At 42.5% G+C, this 27281-nt stretch overlaps 2 protein-coding genes, 1 long non-coding RNA gene and 1 other non-coding gene across 5 annotated transcripts; 2 read left to right on the plus strand and 2 right to left on the minus strand.

The window, feature by feature from the left end:
* Nucleotides 1–128: 128 nt before the first annotated feature.
* Nucleotides 129–6782, minus strand: LOC127767237 (protein tesmin/TSO1-like CXC 2). Of its 2 annotated transcripts, none has more exons than XM_052292508.1 (12): nucleotides 6377–6782; nucleotides 5284–5372; nucleotides 4428–5196; nucleotides 3762–3983; nucleotides 3559–3671; nucleotides 3417–3488; nucleotides 2883–3063; nucleotides 2717–2812; nucleotides 2339–2405; nucleotides 1466–1631; nucleotides 999–1370; nucleotides 129–873 (listed from the first exon to the last, which is right to left on the minus strand). In XM_052292508.1, the coding sequence occupies exons 1-11, from the start codon at nucleotides 6725–6727 to the stop codon at nucleotides 1028–1030; spliced, it is 2469 nt and encodes an 822-aa protein (XP_052148468.1). In that variant the 5' UTR covers nucleotides 6728–6782; the 3' UTR covers nucleotides 129–873; nucleotides 999–1027. The 2 variants fall into 2 exon arrangements, with proteins under 2 accessions (XP_052148468.1, XP_052148467.1); XM_052292507.1 differs by having other exon boundaries at nucleotides 5284–5453.
* LOC127769082 (small nucleolar RNA Z178) lies at nucleotides 6290–6441 on the minus strand. Its single transcript, XR_008016652.1, has one exon. It is a non-coding gene; the product is annotated as a small nucleolar RNA Z178 (small nucleolar RNA).
* Nucleotides 6783–13010: 6228 nt separating the features above from the next.
* LOC127768212 (uncharacterized) lies at nucleotides 13011–16531 on the plus strand. The gene is made up of 3 exons (XR_008016560.1): nucleotides 13011–13432; nucleotides 15654–16243; nucleotides 16501–16531. It is a non-coding gene; the product is annotated as an uncharacterized LOC127768212 (long non-coding RNA).
* A 5892-nt stretch (nucleotides 16532–22423) lies between these two features.
* Nucleotides 22424–27273, plus strand: LOC127768374 (serine/threonine-protein kinase STY13-like). The gene is made up of 7 exons (XM_052293934.1): nucleotides 22424–22681; nucleotides 22994–23311; nucleotides 25305–25426; nucleotides 25865–26073; nucleotides 26153–26327; nucleotides 26440–26574; nucleotides 26659–27273. The coding sequence occupies exons 2-7, from the start codon at nucleotides 23020–23022 to the stop codon at nucleotides 26863–26865; spliced, it is 1140 nt and encodes a 379-aa protein (XP_052149894.1). The 5' UTR covers nucleotides 22424–22681; nucleotides 22994–23019; the 3' UTR covers nucleotides 26866–27273.
* Nucleotides 27274–27281: the final 8 nt, after the last annotated feature.

Below are 27281 nucleotides of genomic sequence, written 5' to 3' on the forward strand. Positions count from 1 at the left end.
TTGGGCGTCACATAAATAAGATCCTATGCAAAAAAAAAAGTTGAATTTATCACCAAAGCTTAAATAATCCAGAGACTAAAAATTAATTGAAATGATTATGTCTATGAGAAAAGAGAGAATTACCTACACTGAGTGGAATCAACACTGTAAGATATATAGATATGCATTGGAGTTTAATTAGCTGATGGATGATGTGTGTTGTGATCTTCATCTTTTATTAGTCACCCACAAATCCTATTGTAAATTTTAGAATCAGTTGCCCTAAACATAAATACGCAATCCCACTATAGAATAACTTGTTATATGCGGCGAATAGAAGGCATTCAGTAGCCAAGTAGTAGTAACAACAACTAACAAGCACTATTAACTATTGTACTCTTCGAGTGGTAAGCCCTTGATTTTTCTAAAACAGAAAGCTGAACGTGGTACTCTCTTTACTGGAGACCAACATTCAACAGCAAATTAAACACGCTGAGATCCCAATTTGGACAAGAGAATAGATAACTATAGACTGTAAAATATATACTTATATCTTAAATATGGTGAGGAATGCATAGAGATGTAGCTGTAGTAAATTGTGTCCAAGACTATACAATAACAAGTTTTCATATATGGATTGAGACCCTTTGCACCCACATGTCAGTGAGCACATGTACATGCAGAAGTGCAAAGAACCTATATATATATTAACGCTCGACTCCTATAAGTTACTGAGCATCAGGCTTTGGATATGAAGCAGCTTAGTCATCTCTGAAGTGTTAAAAGTAAGTCCCGGTAAGGGTTTGTGAAATCCTCAGCCAAGATACTGTCAGCAATAGATGCACCACAGGGTCTATATATGTTGATCCAGGAGATCAATAAGAAACAGAGAACCTTCAAAACAAACGGAAATTCGATCACTAACATGTACGAAAATATGGCGGTACCTTCTCAAGTACCATAAAATCGCTCTAGCAGTTTTACATCAAATGAAAAAAAAAAAAGATTGGGAGATATACCTCAGGTGGCAGATTTGAACTCAGGTTAATTACTGGAGCTCACTGTTAGCATCACCAGTGAGAGAAGGAAAGGGGGGGATGATGCTCTTCAGACCCAATTCCTTCCTACACGTTGGAGACAAGGTGTTTCCGGTGCGTAGGGGAGACACCCTCTTCTTGTTAGGTGACGCAATCCTCAAGCTGGCGGTGCAAGAGGAATCCCCTTGCTGCAGCAGCATATCTGATGCTTCATTCCCAAGAAGCATTTGTGTGTAGCTCCCAAAAGGAGATAGCAAAACATCTGTTCTCGTGGGAGAATGTAGGTGGGAAGAAGTTCTTGTTGATGATGTAAGTGAGCTCTTGGGGCATTCAGATGGGAATAGGGCAAAAGCTCTGGAAAGAACACAGCAACAAAATATGTATGTTATGGTATTTTGGAAGGGAGTCAGTGAGAATCATGATAAAATGTCTACAATTTGTACACAAACCTGCGAGAATCCATTGAAGGTGTTGTGAATAGGTTCTCCGTGGATCGAACACCCCAGATTTCACATAATGCATGATATTTGTCCATCTCAGACTGTTCTTCCTTGGGATGATCCTTCATTTTTCGGTCTGCTCGCTCAATTTCCTTGGTTTCAAACCGTTCAATTCCTTCAAAGGCATTAAGGCATTAAAATTGGTAAAAACGGACAACTAAAAAGGCAATAAAGGCAGAGCAAAATGTAGCATATTTTCACATAAAACATGGTTACAGCAGCAAAATAATTGACGATCCATTTTAAAATTTACATCTAGGATAAAATTTTACTTTGATTTACTTTATTTGAAACTGATATTTATCATAATTCAATCAATGTGAGATGCTGCAACTATGAAAAATACTCTAGCAACCTAATATGATTGATCTGGAAATTCAGGGGCGTAAGACCTCAGGCATGCCTTAGTAGAGAATGAGGATAAGACAATGCCACCTGCCAAGTTATGGCAATCTCAATGTTCCACGGTCTTTGGGTGAAGAACTTCCCAACAGAAAGTTAACCATACGGCCCATGATATTGCTCATTTTGATCATAGTACTTTAATCTAGTTGGATGGGGATTTCACATGAACAGACATTCTTGAGATGGTATAACCTTTTGCAATTTGACCATACAAAGATCCTAAGAAAGCGATGTCATTTTTACAGTATGGAACTGGCAGCTAATAAATTTACTCCTTTTGACCTAAACCCATGCGGTGGAATAAAACATTGCAAGCAAAGAGCTTATAGAAAAATGCAGTGTACATTAAATTGAGTGACTTATGAATTGCTCAATTGCACCTTCCTAAGAAAATTATCAAGGAAAAGTCAAACTCACCTTTTCTTGCTCCAAAAGAATTCTTACAATTCTCACATCGGCAACTCATGGAGCACCCCACACCACTCTAGATATAAAATATGTATCAGATGATAGTCAGTATGTTAAACCGATGAAAGGCAATAAAGTTATCAATGGCCCTGTTTGGGGGAGTTTAAAATTCTGAGAAGCAGCTGGTAAGAATCTGAAGAAGCTGGGAAATCCAGTTTCTAGCTTCTAGTTCATTTTCTGGTTTCTACAACTATGGGTTCTCAGGATATGAGTGAAAATCTAGACTATTTGGAGGAGCTTATGGCAGCTGTTACTTCTAGAAGAATCTCCCGCTACAAGAAGCTCTCCCAAACAGGCCCAATATAAGACTGGTACAAGGATTGGAACCTGAAAGCATTCACAGTATTTCTTCACACAATATGATCTCTTGCAATTGCAACCTCTTTTATGACAAGATGAAGCAGGAGTTGCGTTAGAGTCTTCCTATGCCATGAAAAAGAACGTTATGAGCAATAATGACAGAAAAGAAAAGCAAAAGGATATGTGCTCTTACCCCAAACTCCAGACCAGGCCCACAAGTGCGAATTACTTTTGGAGCAAAAGCTAGTGGACTACGAGATTCAATCCGATTGCGAGTAGATAAAACTGTTTCCTCATGACTATGATCATTAAAACACCCTCGGCAGGAGCAAGATTCTGAACAGTACACTTTGGAAGCAAAACATTCGCAATAACTGCAAAGGTATTAGCAAGGATGCAAGGTTATTACTTTAAATATAACCATCTAGCAACCATTACTTGCAAACATCCAGAATTAGGTACTGTAAATAATAATATTCAAAACCAAGTCAATGTTATAACGGCTTTAATAATTAAGTTAGAAGCTACATACAATTCAAGCATAATATGCATGTATTTTGGTCCTAAAACCAGACTTCAGCTGGGATCATCGTTTGTGGTTAAACATACCTTGGAATAACCCAAGAATTACAGTATTGTAATTTGATACAGTTCCCTATGACCTTTCTATGGGGATATTATAAGAGAATGCACATGAAAAATAACAGTTAACTGCAAGGAACCTTACAGTTTCAAGCATTTTGACTTCTTACAGCTGCAACGTTTGCACGAGTCCACATTGCCATTTTGACATTTCTGCCTGCAAAATTCGACATGATTTTACGATTGGCAGAGTAATCATTTAAATTAGACATATATACCTAGAATACCTTTTTCTCTTGGGATTTTCTTGACCAGAATTACCAGCACTCGTAGGCATCGTTGCCTGAGAAGAGTAGTTGTCTTGATTATGTGTGTTCATTTCACTGGTATTGGGAGCCAGCTGATTGACAGGAACAACAGTATTAATCTCAGTATTATGTTCAGATATTGAAAGAGTGGAATTAACAGTGCATGTCATGTTATATGGTACCATTTCTTCTGTCATTCGGACCAAATGCAAATCAACATTAGGTAGTGCACAGACAGGGGATCCCACAAGCTTCGAGTAGTTATCATCAGGTATACTTCTATGCCTAGTAGCACAGGTTGAAGCTCCAAGATTTGAGACACTCTGCACACCCATAGTAGGATCCCTTACCTTGTCATTGAAGAGACTGCGCCTATGCAAACCACGTAGATGCTGTGATACAGCCTGCCAGATCAAAACAAGTTGTATTTTAGTACTAAATAATACTTGATTTGGATTAATGCAAGATAAAATAATATGAGACAAGACTGGAAAATTTGTGATAAAAAATAAAATAGTTCTGACAATATTTCTTTTTTAAAAAAGTTGACTATAAAACATAGAAAGGGGCACCAGACAGGTCAAATTAAAATTTCCTTAATCACAAAAAAAAATTGTCTTGCTGATTCCATTGCATTACATAAGTAAACAATTAAAATTTTGATACCATAATTTCTAGCCAGTCAACAAGACAGTCAGACTGAAAATTTAAATTTGATATTGACAAATACTATATCACATTGAGAAATGAAACAAACAAAGAATCATTTATTTCTATGAAGAAGTATACAACTATAATGCAATGGTAGGTAGCTCAGAAAAGTATATAGATGATATTAAGATGCCTACGCTGGGGTTCATTGCCATGTAATCGCTGGGCACTTCAAGTGAGTCAGAGAAGTGATGATCTGGAATCAATTGACTTTCTCTAGGGCAAGGTAGAATTCCAGAGACATGATTTGTTGCGACCTCTTTCCCTCGAGAGGTACAATAAGCATGAATGTTATCTACAGCACTCTGAGAATAACAGTCAGCTGATCCCTGAAACAGCTTTCTTCTTGAATTCTCCAAATTTGCTTCAACAATTGGCAAGAAAGATTTACCAGGCATGGCATCACCATTTTTTGGTGTCTCCAGTAATAGTTCTGCTGTCTCAAATCTCAGATCTGACTCTGGCACAACACTACTATCATATTGAGTACCCAAGTAATCCCAATCACATGCTGTTATTTCATCGTTATGTGTTTTAGCCAGATCTCTTTTCTGAACATTCATTCCAGAAGTCAATTGCTTCATTTTGTCTAGGCATCTTTGATCAAAGCATGATAGTTTTGCATGTTTCTGGGCTGTTTCATGATCTGTTTTGCCAGCGATGCCGTGTCTCTTGTCACTTCCCAAGGTATCACTACTAAGCTGGATGCGCCGAGCCAAATTAGTTGGCAAAATTGATGCATTATCAGGAGAATCATGATAAGCTTGGCTGAGGGAACGATCTATACTGCAATTTTTTGAAGCAATTGTCATGGGTCCAGACTGTTTTATACAACTTGATCTTCCTATTTGAGTCATGTGACAATAAGGAGACAAGCCGTCTTGACAAGGCTTTGCAGAAGTATTCCTAGTAAATATATAGTAAGCATACATTAAGCCAAAATGAGTAAACTTACAGAAAGTCAGAAATCAGTTAATATAAGACTAAGGTTACCAAATTGAAGTCTTGGATCCCTTTTGTGAATTAACTTCTGGCGAGGTGAAGATTGAAGGAATATGAAGCAAATCTGATGACTTGATCATCTGTAAATTTGGTACAGCATCTAGAGGTTGAGATGATGATATAGGGGAGAGAGATTTGACGAAATTAAGAAAAGGAGAGTCCTGCAGGTGTAAAATCTAATTAGAAACATATATAACTACCACATAACATGTAGTATCTTTTAATCAGAGTATGCAACAATTGTTTGCTCACTTAACAAATAAATTGCAAGCATCACATTACAGATCAAATGTTAGAAAAATGATGTTGTCCTAACAGCAATAGATGTGAACACATTTCCAAGAGAAACCATTTATGCAATCTGAGGGGACATCAAACGGCTTTAAGCTTTTCCAATTTTAATTGTGAAGAATGAACAGCATAAAGGGGATAACATTTTGTGGGAAAGCAATGAAATTTGAAGATCAAGTGAATGCAATCCATTACTGATCGGCATCAAAACACAAATATTCCATTATGCTCCAGCGAGAGAATCTCCCACGAAAGTAGACAGAGGCAAGAGGATCCGTTAATCCTGAATTTCTGACAGAGGGAATGATTTTTAGATCAGTCAGTTATTACTAACCAAAAATGCCTCTCTTCAGACACCAACAATCATGAAAAGAGACACATTTTCCCAATCAATAAAAAAGTTGTGGCCAACAAAACACATAGAAGCACACTTGGCATCCAGAAAAGAGATAGAGAAACGGAAATTCGATCCACAAATATCTGGCAGCACATCATCAATCTTGCATATGAAAACATGCATAACTACATAAAAAATAACGAACAAAAGAATTCACAGAAATGAATGATCTATTCCAAAATTCCCAAAGGTGGTAAATTTGAGAACCTCTGCAAGCACCCAATCCACGTCCATGAACGCACATGATTCAAACTCATAGATCAAAACCAGAGATTGAATCGACAAGGGCAGATCTTTAGAACAACAGGAGAAGCAAATCAGGCGCAAGAGTGAGCGAGCGAGCGAGTGACAGAGAGAGGTAGGTGACGACGGGGAGAGACGAGCTGGAGGGTCGACCTTGGAGGCACCGTCGGCGCCGGCGGGGGGCGGCGTGTCAGACGGTTCCATCATCAGTCTCCTCCTCCTCCGGCGGCGGTGGCGCGAGCGATCATTGGCGCCGGGGTCCGCATCGGGGAAGCATTTCCAGTCCAGGCAGGCGTGCGGCGGCGGCGGCGGAGAGGAGGGCGTGAATGGTGGGGGAGGCGTTGGCTTGGCGCTCTCAACGGCGGAGACGGCGAGGGTTTTTAAAACGGGAGGGCAGCGCGTTGGGCGGGAGATAGCGAGGAACGGATTATTTTTTCTGTTGAGAGGACATGGGCCGGCCGGACCTGCTGGGTAGTGGGCTGGCCCGCAAGGACTGGGGCCCATATTAGGACTACTACTTCGTTACTTTGTGTTTAGTCTCCTTCAAACTTCCAAAAATTCCGCCACATCAAATATTTGGACACATACATGGAGCATTAAATGTGGACGAAAAAAACCAATTGCACAATTTGCATGTAAATTGCGAGACGAATCTTTTGAGCCTAAATACGCCATGATTTGACAATGTCGTGCTACAGTAAACATTTGCTAATGACGGATTAATTAGACTTAATTGATTCGTCTCGCGGTTTACATAATTTGTTTTGTTATTAGTCTATATTTAATACTTCAAATGTGTGTCATGTATGCTTCGAAAATTTTGCACCTAAACAACTAAACACGACCTTTACTAGTACATGGGAAAACGTACTATAATGGTTGAATCCAATTCACATCCCTCGATCACAAAACCTTTATATTTGTATGTCTTTCCCTCAACTTTCTTTGGTGATTTCTGTCATGTGGCATCCACGGGTAGCTCATTGTCAAAGAAATTAGAAAAAAAAATTGAAGCAGGTGTTAGCCCCCACTCTTCTACTCCTTTATCTATTTCTTTTCCCTTTCTTTCCCAAACAACAACGAGCTCTGCACCACGCTCACTGAGATCTCCTATGTGCTCGTTCGCTAGTTGCCATCCCTAACCGTCTCCCCACCCACCCCCTTCCTTTGTGGTGCACCTCTTCTTTTAACGCTCGCACCACCGTCAACTCTCTCCTCTCCCTTGCAATAGAATTGTCCAGCCAACATTTCTTTCATGCAGCCGACAACGACAGTGACTTCACACGTGGTTGCCACGACTGTCATCAAGGCAACAGTCGATGGAGCCAACTAGCTAGCATAACACTTGTTGTAGTTGTTCTTGTTCTTCTCGATTTTGTCTTGCACATGAGAATCAAGTTGAACTGAAGCCAAAAATCACAGTGAGTGGAGCTCGAGGTGGCCACCGGCCACCATTACCTTCAAATCGACCTCCGCCTCTAGTGCCTTCCTTATTTGTCTCCGACCTCAGCCATTGCCTTAAAATTGAGCCATTGCCTTAAAATTGAGCTTAGACTCCAGCACCCTTCCCGATCTACCACGAAGAGGCAAGCCCAGATAGTTCCATCTTTCGCCGCCAGCACCCTCCTTGACCATACCACTTCATACCTTGTGATGTTAGCATCGTACTCGCCCCGACAAATCTTGATGGACATCCTCCCTATCTCTACCGCTCATTAGAGGTCACCTCCTCTCCTAGGGTCAGCTTTGGCCTAAGGCCCAGGCCGGTTAGAGGTCCATCACTGCCCTCACCCTTTCCCTCCCATATTGGCGTTGGTAGTCCAATTATGAGGCGTCGATTAGAAAAAGATGGAGGCATCGCCGCGGACGCATCGTTTTCGCATCACAGCTAAGCTCCACCGCCTCCGCTCCAAATTCTTTCTTGGTGATGCATCGACGTCTGATTCAATGACGGACTGACCGTGAGTTTGTGATAGGCTGGTACGCTACTTCGCATCACGTCTCTAGTGTCTGGTCTCCCTCCTCCAACAAGACACTATCAGCGGCTAGGGTTAAGGGCCGGTGAGATCTTCTAATTTTCAATTTGTCGTCTCATATTCTCATTTGCATCTACTTAGTCCCGAAATTAAAAATTAGGTTAGGATTTTGTTTTGGCATTTAATATACTTAGTAATTTTTAATGTACTTAGTAATTTTAGGTGTTGGAATGTTTCCTTAAAATCATCTTTTCTATGCTTAGAAAAGGAACAGAATAAAACTGATAATCACATACGGTGCATTTCTGGTGATAATCCTGAGGATGTATATGTCAATGTGATGGCTGCTACGTGTAGCATTGAGAATAGTATCTTGAATAACATTGATATCTAAACTATCTTTAATGAATTTGCTTAAAAAAATGTTTGAAGAAGTTCTTTTATAAGCGGAATTGGATATTTACAGTCTTCTAACTAAGATATTCATACTATTTTGTTTATGCGGTTATCTTAGTTGTCTATTATACTATCAACATTGTTTATCAAAAATAATATACCATATTACTATTTGCAACTAGTTGATTTATTATTTATTATTTTAGTAATGTTTACTCTTCTCACCTTTATAATGCGTGTTTATAAAATATATATTACAACTAAAAAACTATTTAGCCTTAAAGGGCAGCTAAATGTGCATAAAGTTATGTTTGGGGTACATGACTACTTCATAAAAAATCTTATCGGAGTCCTCTTTTAACGGATCCAGTCTCATCGCCAAATTAAATTTCGTCTGGACATGAAAACATAATTATCTGTTCATCGGGATATGAAAACATAATTATCTTGCTGCCATGGTCTTGGATTGTTAATACCTTATGAAAAAATTTTATGTGTCGGATTTATGATATATTTATAAAAATGAAACATATAGAACGACAGCTTTTTATATTTCTATAATTTTAATTTTAGGGTTCACACTTTTACATTCAATTCCCTATAATTTTTATATTTTATATTAGAGTCCCTTGTAATTTTACATTGAGATTCTTAAGTTGGTTTGCTAAAAAAAATAAAAAAGAATGCAGAACGCAGAAGACAGAAAGGTGCTTAAAATAGAAAAGAAAAGGCGGCACCATAAAAACAAGAAAAGAGCAAAACAGAAAAAAAAAGCAAAAAAGGAAAGAATGAAAGAGAAATTTTATTTGCTATATTTTAGATTACTTTCATATATGAGAGTTGTGCTTGTGTTGTTTCTAGTGCTATCTTCTAAAACGTTTGTGTCTACGCTCGCGTCTCTAATACATTGTAGTGTAGGACCAGCTCGGTACTTAACTTTAAACGGTTATTCAACTTTGCATTCTCTGATTTGAGCATTTGCTATTCCTTTGCAACATACTTAAACCTACCCAAAGCTCTACAGATTTGATTGCAACCATAGAATAAGTGTTTGCTAAGGCATCGATAGCAAAATACCAACATTATTGGAATTCATCCGACTCTTTCTTCCTTACTCTCTCCCTATTCTAATGTACATAAAAGGTACAAAAGAGACTCTTGTAATTCAGCTCATGTTTTGGTGTGTACAAGTGAGGAAGAGAGGGGTATTTATAGGCCAAGAGGTGCCTTGGAAATGTGAGATGCTAAGCATCCAAAGGAGCATCTTCACTCTTGAGCTGCCATCTATCCTCTCTATGACGGTTTCTGCCGGCAGAAACGGTCACAACTGCCTTGGATAGTCGGTAACTACCGACATGTGAAAATTAAGGCCAATCGGAGCAGTAGGGTTCGGCCGAACCCTCGCTGACCCATTTGGCCCTGGTTTTTCTTCTGGCACTCTGGTGGAGAATCCCTGTAACGCCCCGATTTTAGTTTGGGATTAAAAATCATTAAACAATGTATTTCTAGAAATTAAATAAAAGTTAAAGCAATTTAATCAAGCGAAAGCATTGACGGAATTAAAAATTTCCTTTAAAAATCATGGCCAGAAATATTTCGTAATATTCTTTGTGCCCTAATATACTCTCCAGATTTTTCCGTGAATTTTCAGAGCTTAAGAAGTAATTTTAACAAAGTTCATTTAACCAATTAAATAAAAAGAAAACCAATTAAAATTCCTCTTCTCCCTTTGGGCCGCTTTCGGCCCAATCCCCTCCTTCCTCTTTTCCCCTTCGGCCAGGCCGCCTCCCTCCCCTCTCCTCTTTGGGCTGCTCGGCCCGCTTGCTCCCCTCTCCCTCTGAAGTTCACATAACCCCCCCAACGGCCTCCCCTCTAACCTTTGGCCGATAGGTGGGACCCGCGACCCCACCTGTCAGGGCCATCCCTAACCTCCAGCCAGCCTCCATGGCCTCCCCACCTCCCCACGTCGCCACCTCCTCCGACTCCCTCGCGCCCTCTCCCATGCGGGCCCGATGCCGCCCTACTTCCTCCACTCTCCTCCCCAACTTCCCACGCAAGAATCGGCGCCAGTTTGCCCCCGCCACGTGCCCACGTCGCCACCCCACCTCGCCGGCCGTTGCCGCCCATCCAGGCCACGATTTCTCCTCCTGGAGCTATAAAAACACTCCCCGCACCTCCCTCTCTCTTTTTCCCCAATTCCCCCAAGCTGCCATGCCCTCTAGCCGCTCTCTCGCCGCGAGCCTGAGCTCCGCCGCCCGCCGGCGTCCTCCAGTCGCGTAACACCGCCGCTCCCGCTGCCGCCGCACTATGGCGCCACCACCACCAGCTTAACCGCCGCGCGGCGAGCTCGGCCACCGCTCCATTTCCCCAATCCCCTACCTAAACCCCGCCACCACCACCAACCCGAGCCGCGAATCTCTCCTCGGCCTCTAGTTGCTCCCCGCCGGTGAGACAGGCCTCGCCCAGTCGTGCTGCTACCTCCTACCGCGCTGCCACACCTCGCCGCACACCGGCCTTTGCTCGGTTTCCCCGAATCGCCACCGCAACTACCACACCACCATGAACTCGAGGTCGTCACCGTGACTACCGCCTCTAGCCACCTCTTGCCGTCGTTTCCGACCTCCTCGTGCTGCGCCGTCGGCTTCGCAAGGGTGCGAAGATCCTCGGTCACCACCTCCTCGCCGCCGGGAACAGCCGTAACCGTCTCCCATCGCTCCCCGGTGAGTCCCGTCGCAAACGTCGTGCTCGGCCAGCGTTCCCTGCCGTGCCGCGACGCCTCTCCCTCTCATAATCCTTTCTTTTTGCTCCCCAGGTCCTGCCGGTCCTCGGTGGCAGCTCCGCCACGGTTGGGAGTCGCCGGAGCACCGTCCTAGGTTTCCAGCGCCGAGCCTTTCCGGCCGTCGCCCCTCATCGGCGCCACTCGGTGAGCTCCCCTCCCCTTTCCCGCTGCCCTCCAAAGCTCTCCCGCACGTGCCAACCCCTCCGGCCGAAGACTAGTGATAGGTGGTCCCGCGGAGCTTTCGGGGAAGGGTAGCCTAGTGTGTAAGCACAGCAATGAACCGCGGCGAACCCTCAGACGGACTCGAAAGCCGAGCTATTAATTGAATCATGCTTTTGATTGAACGACAAAACATCGATCTGTTAAAGTCGATAATTCTGATTCGTCTTCGGGGGCCTTGAGACTCGCCCCTTTCTCATCAACATCTCGACTTCGCTCGTTGTTTGAGGTAAGTATAAAGGAGATCAGACTGGCTCGGTACGGTCTGTGCGTTTCTCTTATTACTTTTTTGTATCCCCTTGTTCCTCGGATACAATTCGATCCTTCTACGGGGCGCCGATGATTGTTGCCGGCGACCATCGGGCCGAGCGCCGTGTAACATACTGAAAATTAGCTATATGCATCATGCCGATTCTTATGTTTTTAATATCTTCTTAAACCTAAGAAATTATAATTAGAGGGACCTCCTAAAACTAACATGCATAAAACCCCTCTTTGGTATTTAAAATCTTTCGTGGTTTTATTCTAAAAATTGATCTTGTTAAATCGAGGTATTCTCTTTTATTTGATTTTGCATCTTAAACCTTCTTTCGACCAAAATTTCCTTTATTCAAATTTAGTTTGAAAATTCTTTTTACCTTTATGAATTATGGTCCAAGAAATCCTCCAACACTACCTTTGAACCTAAACCAAAGTAATTCCAATTTTCTTGGAATTAATTGTTAACCCATCCCTTTGATTTTAAACCTATCCTTGATTCTCGATCCAAATTTCCTATTAGCCTCATATACTTCTCTAGAATCCATGCCATATATTTTGGGCTAAAATTCTATTTACTCTACTCCCTCCGTATTCCCTCCACATACTCAAAAATATTCAAATCTAGAGCCATATTATTTATGGTGTTGAATATTTTTGAATTCCTATTTGAGTGCATTAAATAAACTCCATCTCTAAGATATTGCACTCAAATAAACCAGAAAATATCTCTTCTGGAAATTATATTTGGATATAATTTCCTTTCAAACCTTCTTATTCAAATATTCTCCGAATTCGAATCCCTCGTAAAACTTAGCCATCCAAATTTCCTTGGAATCAATTATTCAAACCTATATGAAAATTAGACTTTCTTTCTCTTTAAAGTGGGCCGAATTTTCCTTCTCTTCCTCTCACTCCCACGGCCCAATTCGGTCCACAATCCAGCCGCCTCCCTCCTCCTCCCAGTGCGCGTGTTCCACACGCGCACGCCGCCGCAAACCCGCCGCTAAGGAAGCAGACCGGCGCCGTCTTCTCCTCCTCCAAGTTACCGTCGCCGTGACCAAATCGACGACCGCCTCTACAAACGCCTCTCCGCGACCTATAAATAGTCGGCAAGGTCGCTCTATGTTCTCCCACATCCGAACTTGAAGCTCTCCTCTCTCTCTCTCCTGCCATGGCCGGCCATCACCCACCACCGGCCGATCTCCTCCTCCTTTGATCCTCTTTCTATTTCCTTACGCCATCGCGTTTGCCTCGACGAGGAGAATCCATTTTTCCTATTTCCCCTCTCCCTCCACCTTGAGATAAACCGCCACCACCACCTTCTCTTATCGCCGGAGTTGAGCTCCTGCCGTCGCCGTTCCGGCCTCCTCCCCTAACTCCTTCGCTGGGCGACCACTTCCCCGGGTGCGTGTCGCTCGGGAACACACTTGGCCGCCGCCGTTGAGGCCGTTCCACGATCGGAGCACCGGCGTCCCTTCTCTCTCTCTCTCTCTGCTGTTCACGGGAAGAAGAGAAGGAACAAGAAGACGAGAGGAAGAAGAAGGAGAAAAGAAAAAAAAAATAAAGAGCTACTGACAGGTGGGCCCCTGCAGTACTATTTCGCAATTTCTAGATTTAATTCAAAAATCCAATCTTTAGAAGCCCATATCTCCTAAACCGTAAATCCGATTCCAGTGAAACTTGGACCTAAATTCATCTAAATTCAAACCCTACATTTTGATACCAAATTTGCTATTTTAATATTTTATTTGAATTTCCTTAATTTATTCAAATATTTGAATAAATATTTGATTTAATCTTATAATTGAATTTAAAATTTAAACTTATATTTGCTTTCCTAATATTTACGTTTATTTCCAAAATACCCTTTAGCCACTAAAAAGCCGTCGGTTGGAACTTTACGCCTTCCATGGGGATGTTCGCGATTTACTATTCCCGACGTCGGACCGTTGGTCGTAAAGCCCGGCAAAACCAAACCTAAGGTCGAAGTGTTGCTTTTGGCACCCCACGCCTTGATGCGTACAGCGGTCGGAGCTTCACTATTCCCTCGACCTCCACAGCACGCCGCACGGTTAGCTCTCGGGCTCTGTGTGATCCTAGCCACTCTGCCGCCACTCACGGTTGTCAGAGTAACACTTCCACCCCACTAAACCCACATAAACCTCCTATCCCTCTAGCCGTTATGCTGTCTGTTGACATCGGCTAGAGAAGATACCAATTCTAGTCGTTATACTGCCGAACTCTAGCAACGACTAGCAAACACCCAAATCCCAGCCGATATTCATCCTACCTCGATATCGGCTGCTTAATCAAATGAAACCCCAGCCAGCCTGCTATCCAAACTCCATACCAACCATTTACCCTTCTACTACCCATAGCCTATGCATGAAATACGAGCCGATATGCTATCCTATTTTAGCATCGACTCGAGAACAACTAAATCCTAGCCATTCTTCTACCAAAGCCCAACCTCGACCAATGCTAGCCACATATCCACTTAACCAGTTAGATTATTCGGTATATCCCCTATTCTCCAAGAAACCAAAAACCACAAATAAAATATAAGTGACAATTGTTACTTAATCCCCTCTAGCCTCCAACCCTTTAGAACCTACACATATTAACCCAATAATCCCTATACCCTTTAAAGGAGATAGATATTATACCCTGAACCCTAGCTCTCTTAGCCGCTTATCGATCTTTTGTCATTTTATGGCTTTTATTGAATTTGGCTCTTCCTCTTCTTCAATAGAGTTTATTTTATTTTGGATGGCAACCTGTGGTATTTCAAGGATCGGATAATCAGGTTGCCTACCTTGGATTTATTCGCGTTGGAGCAAGGCAAGTTATTATTCCTCCCCTTTGAGCATAAATATCCTATATTCTTATATATCTATTCTATGCATTAGTCATTCATGATTTTGAATGCATAACCTGAACATATAGCAAACCAGATACGCTAGCTTTGCTTAGCCCTGCCTAGTTAGTCTGCATAAAAATATAATGAACTTAGATTTGGATAGTACATAGGAATTGGTTGATTTCCGGGTGGCTAGTACTGTCTCAGTCGATATAGTTATTACCAAGTACTTATGTCAAACGAACGAGTACGACCGCAATTATAGAATGGGGACAGACCTTGCAAAGTAGGTTATCTAGCAAAGGTGGTACCTCTGTACAGTGGTTCTTATTTAAGTCCTCGCGTAGGAGGCAAACTTATGCCGCGAAGGGCATATGCCGCGAAGGGCAAATATAACATTTACCGAGGCGCAGGTAAATGATTTGTTGAGCTCAAGTGTGTGTGTATTGTAAAAACCTGGTTGAGATGACGGGGGTCTCTCAACCAGTTCTCTCTCTAAAAACCTCGGGAACGCCAGAACTCCTCTCGCTGCTAATAACGTTACGTTCAGAGCGCATGAGGATGAGAATTCATGGAACAGGTGCCACTGATGTTAGTAACCGAAAAGCTTTGCCATGACTAAGCTAATGAATATTGGCATGTCATGGATTGCGGGTAAAGCGTACATTTACTGCAGTAAAATAAACATGAATCTATTCGAATAGCCGTGCTCACGGAATTGAGTATCGGGACTCATATGGTACTTTGGTTAGAAACCTAATTCAAGATTTTACTAAATGCTGCTGCATTTAAAACATCAGGCTTTCTATTTCTATATTCTCTGCCTTCTGTAAGTAATCGTAATCCTACTCAAATATTACCTTTTCATACATTCATTATTGAATATAATAGCTTGCTGAGTACGTTGTACTCACCCTTGCTTCAACCCCCTTTTTCCAGAGTTAAATTGAAGTTCTTGCCGAAGCCAGGAGTTCAATCATATAAGTTAGTCTTATTTCAACCTAGTTCTCAAATATAGATTAATTAGATGGTTTAAGTCTATAGCAAAACCTTAGAGTTGAGTCACACTATAACTTCTGCTGTAATAGTTAGCCACAATCTTGTAAATTCCCCTATTATTTTATGTAATAACATCTCCTTTGGAGCCTTGTTCAAATGTACGCAATGAAGATCCAGATTGTTGAAGCTGTATCAATCTACTGATCCAGGGCTTGATATAGTTAAACATGTCGGTTTCCGAATCATTAGTTTTGGGAGCCGACACGCCGCCGCCTCCCGGACGGCTGGCCGGCCGGCTACCGCCGCTCCCGTTCACCTGTGGCCACCCGATCCCCGTCGAGGCGATCTGGGCCGTCCACGTGGCCCTCCCCGTGCCGCCCGACATCGGTGCCCCCGTGGCGCCACGTCGGCGCCACCTCATCCTCCCCGTCCACCGTGGCCACCACGTGGCTGCCACGTGGTGCGCCCGCGGGTCAGTGCACGCGTGGACCCGGTCCACCGTGCACCCGTCTCCCTTGAGGCACCGACAGGTGGGGCCCACTTGACAGTGCCACCTATCCCTCGTATGATGTCATAAATCATTATTAATTGCGCAATAAATCAATGTTAATTATAGAAATTCATTTAAATAGCTTAAAACTTTAAAATTCATAACTAATTCATACGAACTCCGAATTGGGCCATTCAACTTGCAAAATTCATCTAAAATCGAGCTCTACATGTTTGTTTACTTTCCATGTACTGTTTACTTGGTTTTTATTAGAGTTTTCCTCATTTTGCGTGCCAGCACGTAGATTCCGCCGTTTCAGAAGATCGCGATCGCGAGGAAAAGTGTTCAGAAGATTCTTTTGAAGAAGCAAGGCAAGTCACACATTCCCGTTGAACATGTTGATCTCAATTTATAAATGTTTTATTGTTTGGGCAATTGCAAATAAATATGCATGTTTTGCTAATTACATGGGAATAGGGTGTACCTATCTGCTCGCTTGTGTCATATTTACTTGATATCTGTCCTTTGTCAACCTTGGGTAATAAATCAACTAGCTTGTGTTACTTATGTTGACCTAGCTACAACTACATGCTTAGCCATGCTTAATTACCACTAGCTCAGTTGACGGGATAATTACAGTATTAGACCTCTTAGTATCCAGACGAGCTGCGTGATCGGAATATCCGGCCATGTTTCATTGGTCATAATTATCCTACTAAAATGCGACATAATGGTGGGCTGTGGGTGCATGGTTTTGCTAGTCACACCCATGGCAGGACCGGTTCGCGGGAAACCCTGGAAGACATACCACGCTTGCCACAAGCGGGAATGGGTAAACTACTTGATCTGTAGTATAGCTTTCCTCTAGCTGACATTTCCAGGCTAGGGTGGGCGTGATGGAGTATGGATGGGCCCTACGACAGCCTTTGCTGCTTCCGAATTCACCGTGGCACGAGGGGGGCTGCCCGCTGCCTGCTGGGGGCGGGGGCGAAACCTGCGGTGTGATGCGATTGGTCAGATGGGGTTATATGAAGGGTCTTGTCACAATTACTCGACATGGTGACATGTCATGCATGGCACGGTGACATGCCAGTGGATTGTGTCTTATGGGTATAGTTGTGCACCTCTAGCTAGAGTAAAACTATTCGAATAGCCGTGCCCGCGGTTATGGGCGATCGACCAGATTCACAGTGATTAGTCTCACCCTAATAAATCGACCCAATGCACTGTGTAGTTCAGGTGGGATGGTTGGGCCTGTTCAACGTGGCGTAGCGTTGATCAGTGGAGATCTAATATTACCTTAATTAATCAATTGTTTTACTATTTTCCAACTGTAAATGCTTTACAACCACCTTTATGCAAATAGCCACAAACCTTCCTTGAGTCCCCTTGCGCGCCTGCATCAATGGTGTGGCTTGTTAAGTACGATGGTTATACTTAGCCTTACTGTTATTCCTCCTTTTCAAAAGTGTAGCACTTCTGAGCTGAAGACGAAGTTAGAGGACCAAGGCTCAGACCCAGTTGAGTTTTGCCTGTGGAGTGGAGCTGAAGCCCCGCTAGGATCGTCTTTTTCGCTTCTATCGTTCTCTTTTGATGTGAGTACTAAGTGCCTCTTCTGTAAGTATTTACACTTTATTTACGTTTGGAACTATATATTACTTGTCGTTTTGTGTACCTGACCGGTCCTGGATAGGGATTTAATACACAAAATAATCTAGAAATTTGGGGCTAAATTTCTGGGCGTGACAATCCCTCAGCCCATATATATGGTGATGGGTGAATGGGCCCATTTGAATATGTTTCGTTAGGTTTGTGTGCCCAAAACTCCATAGGCTTGAATATGAGTTTGATTCTCCTCCTACTTTATGTATATTTCTTCTCAACTTTAGTAGTTTGTCACCAGCGTCCAAATATACACCAACTCTCGTGGAATTTGTTAGAAATAAATCCTACCACTATGTTGGATGTTTTACATTTTCATATTAATGAAGGTATTGACGGTGTAAATTTGGTATTTAATTCAGTAGTGGCATATAATGGACATGCTTGCCGGTCAAAGTTACAAATCTATTTCTCATTTGTTACAACTTGCTTGCAATACTAAAAGTCAAATAGAGGAGGACATGGAAAAACAACACGCTATGTTTTTGCCTCCTATTACTAACCATTTGCTGGAAGTGCATAATCATGAAAAGGAGGAGAGAGACATGATTGAACCATCATTCCCTTTATTCACACTCAAATTCGATGCACCTCCATCATTTGAAGAAATCACCAAAGGTAAACTAGATGATGCTAAAACTAATCAAGGTGAATGTGCTGTTAATAAATTGAATTTGTCCACTTTTCATGCTATAGTAGGGAAACCATTAATGAAACCAATTGTTGAGATTACTTTGTCACAAGTTGATTTTTTTTGTTGTTCCTTGTGATAAAGAAGAGTTGCGTGATACTGCTTCACTTATACTCATTCCACAATTAGTGAATGAACATGATATTCCTATTGTTAATCCTTTATGTGTTGATTTTAAGCATGTTGTTCACATGTCTAATGAAGTTAAGGAACGCAAAGTATTGTCTTCTTTAAATACTTTGGGCTATGTCCAGTTTGATGATATTTGTGAGCTAGTAAATAATTTGAAGAAGAAATTATTGGCTAAGTTTGAATTGCCATGTCCAACTAATACTATATTTTATATCTTTGGCAAACATAATAATAGAGGATTATATTTGGTGCACATAATTTATATATGTTTAGATTTGGAACCTCTTATAATTACGTGAGAAAATAGCAAGCTAGAGAGTAGTATCATTGCTAATCATGTTATCTCGAGTTTGTGTTGTTTTGATTTGAAGCATCAGGTCGGTTCTAAGGAAGAGGAGAGACCGGATCTTTCTTTGTGGTCGCCATGCACCTAGGTAGTTGCGCCATATGAGTACTCGGCTTCTGAAGAAGGGAGCAAATGAGCAGCAAGCGAAACAATCAAATGTGGCATCGATGTTCTTTGTTGTGCGTCTATATCGGGTACATTTGTTTCATTGGATATTAATACTATTTGCTAAATAACTGATGATATTACATGACGAAAGTTTGTTGCATTTATTTTCATGTAGGCACTTCTATATGCATGACCATGCACTACGCGATGAGCACCATATGGAAAAACTGAGGACGGTTTTCTATGAAGAAGAGGAGGATGATGTGACCTACTACCATAGGTATAACAATTGTTCACTTCAGGGATCAAGAAGAATACATCAAGATCAAGCCGTCCAAGTGATGGAATCAAATTCGGCTACCTGCTACCGTGCTGACTTCAAACGACTGCCAAATATGTATACAAGCTCTGTTTTGGTTCTGTGAGTATTTGATGGATAGCTCTTATCGGAGTCCTCTTTGCAACGGATCTAGCCTCATCGCCAAATTCCATCTCAGTCATCCATAATCGAAGAAACATGGTGCTACGATACCTGTCGTGGGCCTTTGGATTTGTAACTTCGTTCAGGACCCCGGCCCATGTGGGGTGAGCCCCATCCTGGTGGAGCACGACCCTAGGGACCCTTTGGTCGTCCCCTCATCTCCTTAAATAGCCATGTATCCCTTCAGAGTGTCTAGAGTTTGTTTAGATTAAAGTTTAGCCATTGCTACTTTACCTTGTACTTACTCGTGTCGGCTAGACCACCTAATTACTCATCTTCGAAACCCCAAGTTATCGTGCGTATTTAATTTCTATTTGCAATATCAAACTGTCTTTATCTTGTTCTTACTTGTTTCTTTGATTTGCTAGCGGCAATAAGATTGATTTGCACCAACAAGATCTAACAACACACAGAGAGGTGAATCGATCGCAAGGGCGCAACACAACAACGTCTTGTACAGTTGTAGTCATGTTGTAAATGTTTCTCCAAAATTGTTGTTATCATCAACTCATCGAAAGATTGAGCCAATCAAAACTATGAGCTTAATTAGTGGTGCTCATGGTTGATCAAGCCAGGGCCACACAAGGAGGCCCCGCCATCTCTAGCTCATGCTCCTCGTGCAGCTCCTCACCGTATGCATCGAGGTTGCAAGTGTGACATCCTGGCCCAATTAGGATTTGGAATGTGTGGCCTGTGAGAGCAGTGTGCGCATGTTTAGTGCCACCTTGCTAGTTTAGCAATGGTGAAACCAGCTCATAAGGCCTTTTCCATCTAACCATACCACTCCCAGGTTAACCCTTGTACACGGAGAGGATGAAAGTGTAAGTGGGGTGGTATGTTTAAGTATGCCCGCTCATCGGATGGGCTGATATAAACCACTCTGTATTGAGTTAGGGTGATAATTTGTCTGGATTGAAAAATTGGGAGTGTTTGCTAGTTTTAGGGATGTAATAATTCACAATACTACAATTAATTTGGATTTTTTTCCCTATGCATAGTTAGGGAGTAGCTAAAGCTGAAATTGGTCTCTTTAATCCCCAACAAATTTACGTGGAACAATTTAATCCTAAGCGGTGTGTGTCTGTCACTCGGCAGTAAGAAATACTTCGTCTATCCTAGTTTGATCATCATCTAAGGTTTTTAAGGTCTTCTCAAAATGATCATCCTCTAACAAGTGCCTTTTTATTTATTTGTGTAAAAACTAAATGAATATCGAATGCACTGCATGCAACAAACCATGATTAATTCCTATTGGTACAACTACATGCAATATTTAAAACTTGATGCAATCCACGGGATACGAAACAACGTAGTACCTTAATCGTGAGAATTAATTATAGATTAATAAAAATTTAGTTATCCTAGGTCTCTGGGCTCTTTACTTAGGTGATGATCAAAATGAGATGAAGAAACCACACTGAGTTCGTTAGGAGGAGATGGGAACAAATCTCCTGCGCATGGAAAATAGCACGGTCCATAGCACGTGATTAATTAAGTATTAGCTAACTATTTTTTCAAAAATGGATCAGTACGATTTTTAAAGCAACTTTCTTATAGAAACTTTTTGCAAAAAACACACGTTTAACATTTTAAAAAGCGTGCACGCGGAACATGAGGGAGAGAAATTCGGAACACAGGCTGCCGAACACAACTTTAGTGTCTTAGGGCATGTATAATGGAGACCACTACTACTAGCGGTCTTGATGTGCCATGCAGGAAAAGACAACTTAAAGACCACAACTCCCACAACGGAAACCACCCCTGAGTGATGTTTGTGTTTCAACCCTTAGTTTTTTGCATGTCAGCCCATGTAAAACTTTATTATTAAATCAATTGATTTTTTTTATAATTTGGACCCCGTGATAACAAAAGGAAACACAAATATACCCCTAACCTCCTATCGGTCCCACTTGTCATCCCCTATCTATCTCATTTTCCTCCCCTCCCCACTCCTTTTCCCTACCGAACCGAAGCCACCAGACACCACCAACACGGTGACGCCTCCCCTCTCACTCCGCTCACCGTCGGCAGCAGTGTCGCCTCTACCATCCTCGGCTGCATAGATCATGGTGTCAAGCTCCGTGGCAGAGGGCTACGAGCTCGAGCTCTCTCCCCTCTCCGCCGGCGAGTTGGAGATCTCTTCCCTCTCCTTGCGACGGTTGGGGAGCGCGATGGCGACTAGATAGCGAGCTCGCCGGGTCCGGCCGTGACCTCGGCTAGCGACGAGCTCGCTGGATCCGGACGCTGGTGACTCGCCAGACTCTTCGGAGGCATTGGCAGCAATCGGCGACGACCTTGGTAGTGGCAGCAGCGCACGACGATGAGCTTCGAGGATGTGATCTCTTTCCGACGGTGCAAAGGAGCTTGCCGGCTGCTGGTATCTGGTAAGTGCCCCTCCCCCTCCTACTCCTCCGAGCTACTTGCTGAGGCTCACTAATTCACCCAACCTGTGACGTAGACCATGGCTCCGAGCTAAGGCGCGGTTGGGTTACTATGACGTCTACAGGGCACGCAACTTCCCCTTAAGCCACCCCACTGCGCGGGCACATCTGCCCACCCGCTTAGCTAGAGGCCCGAGACCACTGCCCACGGTGGAGCGTTGTACATGGTCTCATCGGACGCCATTTGGACGGAAATGAATTTTAACGGTGTCAGGAATTATAATTTTCAAATTAAGAAAAGAGGCCGACGAAATGCCCAAAATGCCCTCCCGCTGCCCCCGGGCCGGGCGGCCGCCCCAACTCTACTGGTCGTCTGGTCTACTCCGTCTCTCCTCTTCTCTCCTCTTTTCCGATCTGCTCAGCAGCCGGAGCCACCCAGGCACGGCCGCCCTCCTCCCCTCGCGCTCGCCGCCGCCGGCGAGGCGCCAACCCCCTCCCCCCTCCCCTACCCCCCCGGAGGGCACGGTGTTCGACGCCCTCCTCCTCCTCCTCCCCTTCTGCGCGGCCCACGCACCGCCGGCGACGAGCAGGGTTTGGAGGGTGTGACGCGGTGCCCCGGCGCCCCCCCCCCCCCCTCCTCCTCCCCCTCCCCGTCTCGCTTCCGAGTCGAATTGAAGGTAATCCTCCTCCTCTCGTAGCAATCCCTCCGCCGCCGCCGTAGTAGACTCACTCGGAGATCCATCTTTGACTCGTGCCGATTCCTTTCCCCTCCTATTGATGCAAATTAGTTTGCAGTTTGTTTCGAACAAAAAAAGGCAATAGAGAATTTATCAAATTTAGCTGAATTCCCCCATGCCCCAGCGTTAGCTCCGCCTCTTGATTTCCCATATATCATTATCTTGTGCTTGCGAGCGTGTTCCCTGCAACGCCAATTGTGAAATTGTGCATTTCGAGTAAGGGAATTCTCGGTTTTGGGGGATTGTTTGTAGTTATCAGGCGGCGGCCGGCCAGAGAGATGGCGTCGAGTACCAGCGACATCCCCGAGGGGAGGGAGAAGCTGAAGAGGTCAGGGAGTCTGGGGAGCAGCGACACGGCGTACGTGCGCGCTGACAAGATCGATCTCACCAGCCTAGATATCCAGCTCGAGAAGCAGCTTACCAAGACCTGGGGCAAGGCCAATCTCAAGGCGCAGGGCCCCAAGGAGGACTGGGAGATCGACCTTGCTAAGCTCGAGATCCGGTACGTCATTGCTCAGGGGACCTACGGCACCGTGTATCGCGGCACATATGATGGCCAAGATGTTGCAGGTATCTGTCACTCTTATCAGACTCTTTTTGTTACAATGTATTGGAAAATGTGAATGGACGTTGCTCGATTAGGAGCTGATGTTTTCAATAGATGGTCTTATGGTCTCTTGTGTATGATGGTCAGTGACATATGCAATTCTAGCTATTACTATTAATTGATATAAATCTTGTAGTTGTAGGTAATATGACACATGTTGAAACAAGTAGACACAAGCTTGTTTCATACAAGGTATAGGATGGTTATTATTACTTACCTATCTAGTATGAGCTGAACATTTTGTGTTTGTTTGTATCGAACACATTTATTTCATATGCTTGATTTAACTTTATTACACAGGCACACCGGATACCTCAATTGTGTAGCAAAAGCTTTACCTAACAGTCGCTCCTGTGCTTTCTTTTACCTGATTTAGAAGTCTCTTGTTAATTGTTCATGCTTCATTTAATGCATCATGTTTTGGTGTCTAATTTGGTTGGGCTGGTCCATATTAGTTGGGAGAAAAATAGGATGATAGCTTTGTAAAACTGATGTTTCCGACCTACCATGAGTTCAATATAACCACCGCAAGTTTTCTCTTTCATTCAATTTGAATACTTGCACTAATAAAGACATTTTATGAAATGCCAATAATTGATAGAACTCCATGTAGAGTCTATCCATGATAACTTTATAGCTAAGTTGCAGTACAATGTTTTGTTGGATTTGGGTTGAGAAATGCAGCAAACCAGAAACTATGGACTGGAGTATGATATATGGTTATCATAGATGCAAGAATTTAGATGCGCACATTCTTGTCCATGAACAATTTTAATATATTGTTCTCTTCCATGAGTACTTTGCTTTCCTTGCTGGCATTCTGGATATTCTCTAAGCAGTGTCGACTGTTATTATGCCTTCAACAGCGACCTGAAATCAGGCCTGCTGTGTTTCCTCACCAAAAAGAGCAGATCATGGTGATTCTCTGGTCCATGCAATCTATTCAATAAAATCAAAACCATGCACATTTGAAGTTATTATATAACTGTAAGAAATAGTATAATCCTTATTTATTAAACGAATCGTAAGCTTTTTATTAGTCGCAATGCTGAAGCAAACCCCTTCATTTAGTTTTCCACTAATATTTCTACCAGTTGATATTCTCTGTCTTTTTTGAAATTGGGTAATTTTCAAAAGCTGAAAAACATTGTTTTAACATTCTCAATAGTAATTTTTTTACTACAGCAAATAAGATTTTCCTCCAATCTCTGAAGCTTAATATTCCCTACTCCATGCTGCATGTTTTTTTGCTGGATAAAGATTTGCTTTCTTTGACCCCATGGTTGTCAAGTCAAGGTACCCCTGAACCGACTTATCAACTTGGTCGACTGGTCCACGACTTGGTTGTGCACAAACAGGGAATGCACTATATAGTCTTTACTACTATTATACTGTACTAAGCACTATATATAGTATAAACTATGGACTATGGAGTAGCCAGCAAAACATAAGCCAACAAGAAACAAAATTAACGTATTAAACACAAAAAAAACCAATTAGCATGGTGAATTGGTGATTTTCTACGACAAATCTACGATTAATTGCGCAACTTGCTGTTTGGTCGAGTCGTGGCCTTCTAGTTGTGTGGCTTTGACCGACTTTACAACTAATCTACGACTAGTCGTGACTGATCGTGTGGCTTGATAACAGTGTTTGACCCATTGCTGATTCTTTCATCTGTATATCAGAATTTTATACTAGGACATTTTCGTCCATGGAGCATTTCAGTTTTGTGGAATCCTCACCGTGTGGATGAGGGTATTTGTTAGTTCAGGACAATAGGCCATACAACTCTCTAAAAACATATTGCTTTGGTATCTAAAGTTTAATTCTTTGTGCTTGTATTGTACTCACAAATGATATGGCGCTTCATCATTTCCATTGTTTTGTTCAAAATTATGTGGTGCAAGCCATATTTCATGTAGAAAGTAAATAATAATTCTTCATGATATACAGTGAAGCTGTTGGATTGGGGAGAAGATGGTTTTGCCACAGAAGCTGAAACTGCTGCTTTGCGGACATCATTTAAGCAGGAGGTTGCAGTTTGGCATAAGCTCAGCCATCCTAATGTTACAAAGGTGAATATTTCCCAAGCACACCTGGCTTCCAGCAATCATGCCTACATTCATATCTGATACTTCATCCCAAAATATAGCAACTTCTATCATTCAAATTTTTTCCCAAAGCATAGCAACTTCTCCACCTATTTCTTCATATAAACCAATCACAGCCATCTCATTTAATTTTTCCACCTACTTTCTTATCTCAACCCCTTATTTAATTGCACCTCTCTCCTTAGTCTCTGTGAAAAACTCTAGTAATGCTTATATTTTGGGATTGAGGGAGTACATATGCTTGTTCTTGTGTTAAATTTTGTAAAGCTTCTGATCCATGGTTTACGGAGTATTAAATTTGATTCAAATTAACTTGTCCTGTGTTGTCCATTTTTTTTTTTTTGACTTTTGGGTTATTTCAGAAGTAGCTCACTGCTCACATGTTGTATTGTCTTTTTGCAGTTTGTTGGAGCCTCAATGGGGACTACAGATCTTAAGATTCCAACCAACAATTCCAATGCTGGTGCACGCACCAACTTGCCTGCCAGAGCATGTTGTGTTGTGGTTGAATATCTAGCTGGAGGAACTTTGAAGCAGTATCTGATAAAGAACAGTCGACGGAAGCTTGCATATAAAGTTGTAGTTCAGCTTGCATTGGATTTGGCCAGAGGGTAATTAGCCTTCCACCTGAATTTATTTTTGTGCCCTATTCACCTCTGAATACTAATTAGCTGGTGCTTTGCTTTGCAGATTGAGCTATCTCCACTCTAGAAAGATTGTACATCGTGATGTCAAAACTGAAAACATGCTCCTTGATACACAGAGAAACCTTAAAATTGCTGATTTTGGTGTTGCTCGGGTCGAGGCTCAGAATCCAAAGGATATGACTGGTGCGACAGGCACTCTTGGTTATATGGCCCCAGAGGTATTCACAGGCCTGATCTCTTTAAATTTCTTGTTTTCAAGATGGACACCTTTTATTGAGTGATTTTCCTTGTAACACACAAAAAATCTATTTTCTTTGTATGCATTAACAGGTTCTTGATGGTAAACCGTACAACAGGAAATGTGATGTTTATAGTTTTGGAATTTGCTTATGGGAAATCTATTGTTGTGACATGCCATACCCAGACCTAAGTTTTGCCGATGTCTCATCTGCTGTTGTCCATCAGGTTTGTCTTGTTCTAGTCCGGATATACTCCTATTGTCAGTTTATCTTTCTTCACACAAATGATTAATCCTACTTCTATGGACAGAACCTGCGCCCAGACGTTCCTAGATGCTGTCCAAGTGCATTCGCAAATATCATGCGGAAATGCTGGGATGCAAATCCTGATAAGCGTCCTGATATGGATGAGGTGGTGCAGCTTCTAGAGGCTCTTGACACAAGCAAAGGTGGTGGCATGATACCAGATGGTCAGTCATCTGGTTGCTTGTGCTTCACAAAGGCTCGTGGTCCATAGCTTCCTTTTCGTGATACAGTCTTCCCTTAACCGCGTTTTGCCCATCTACATGACTGGGAAAAACCATGGCATATGCTTCTCTTTGCCACCTGTGCAGTTTGGCGCTTACAATTCCCCATGGCTCCTTGCCATCTTTGTACGTTCGTTGCAGTTGTCATATGGGCCTTTGTGGTCAACAGTCTTTTTCTATAGCGGTGTGATATTGTAACAGTAATTCTTGAGAGAGTTGGTGACACTCCGTCACATGTATTATACTAGAGGGTTATACACACACATACCGGGTCGTGCATTCTTGATACTTCTACGTTTCTGTGCGTTTGGTGCCACTGGTCAATACTTCTTTTGAATCATTTTTACTGTTCATATCCAAAATGAATACAATAAAGGGCGGAAAGATGTTTGTGTTCAGCAGATCG

Source organism: Oryza glaberrima, chromosome 3, assembly GCF_000147395.1.
Source record: "Oryza glaberrima chromosome 3, OglaRS2, whole genome shotgun sequence".
In the NCBI taxonomy this organism is placed as follows: Eukaryota; Viridiplantae; Streptophyta; class Magnoliopsida; order Poales; family Poaceae; genus Oryza; species Oryza glaberrima.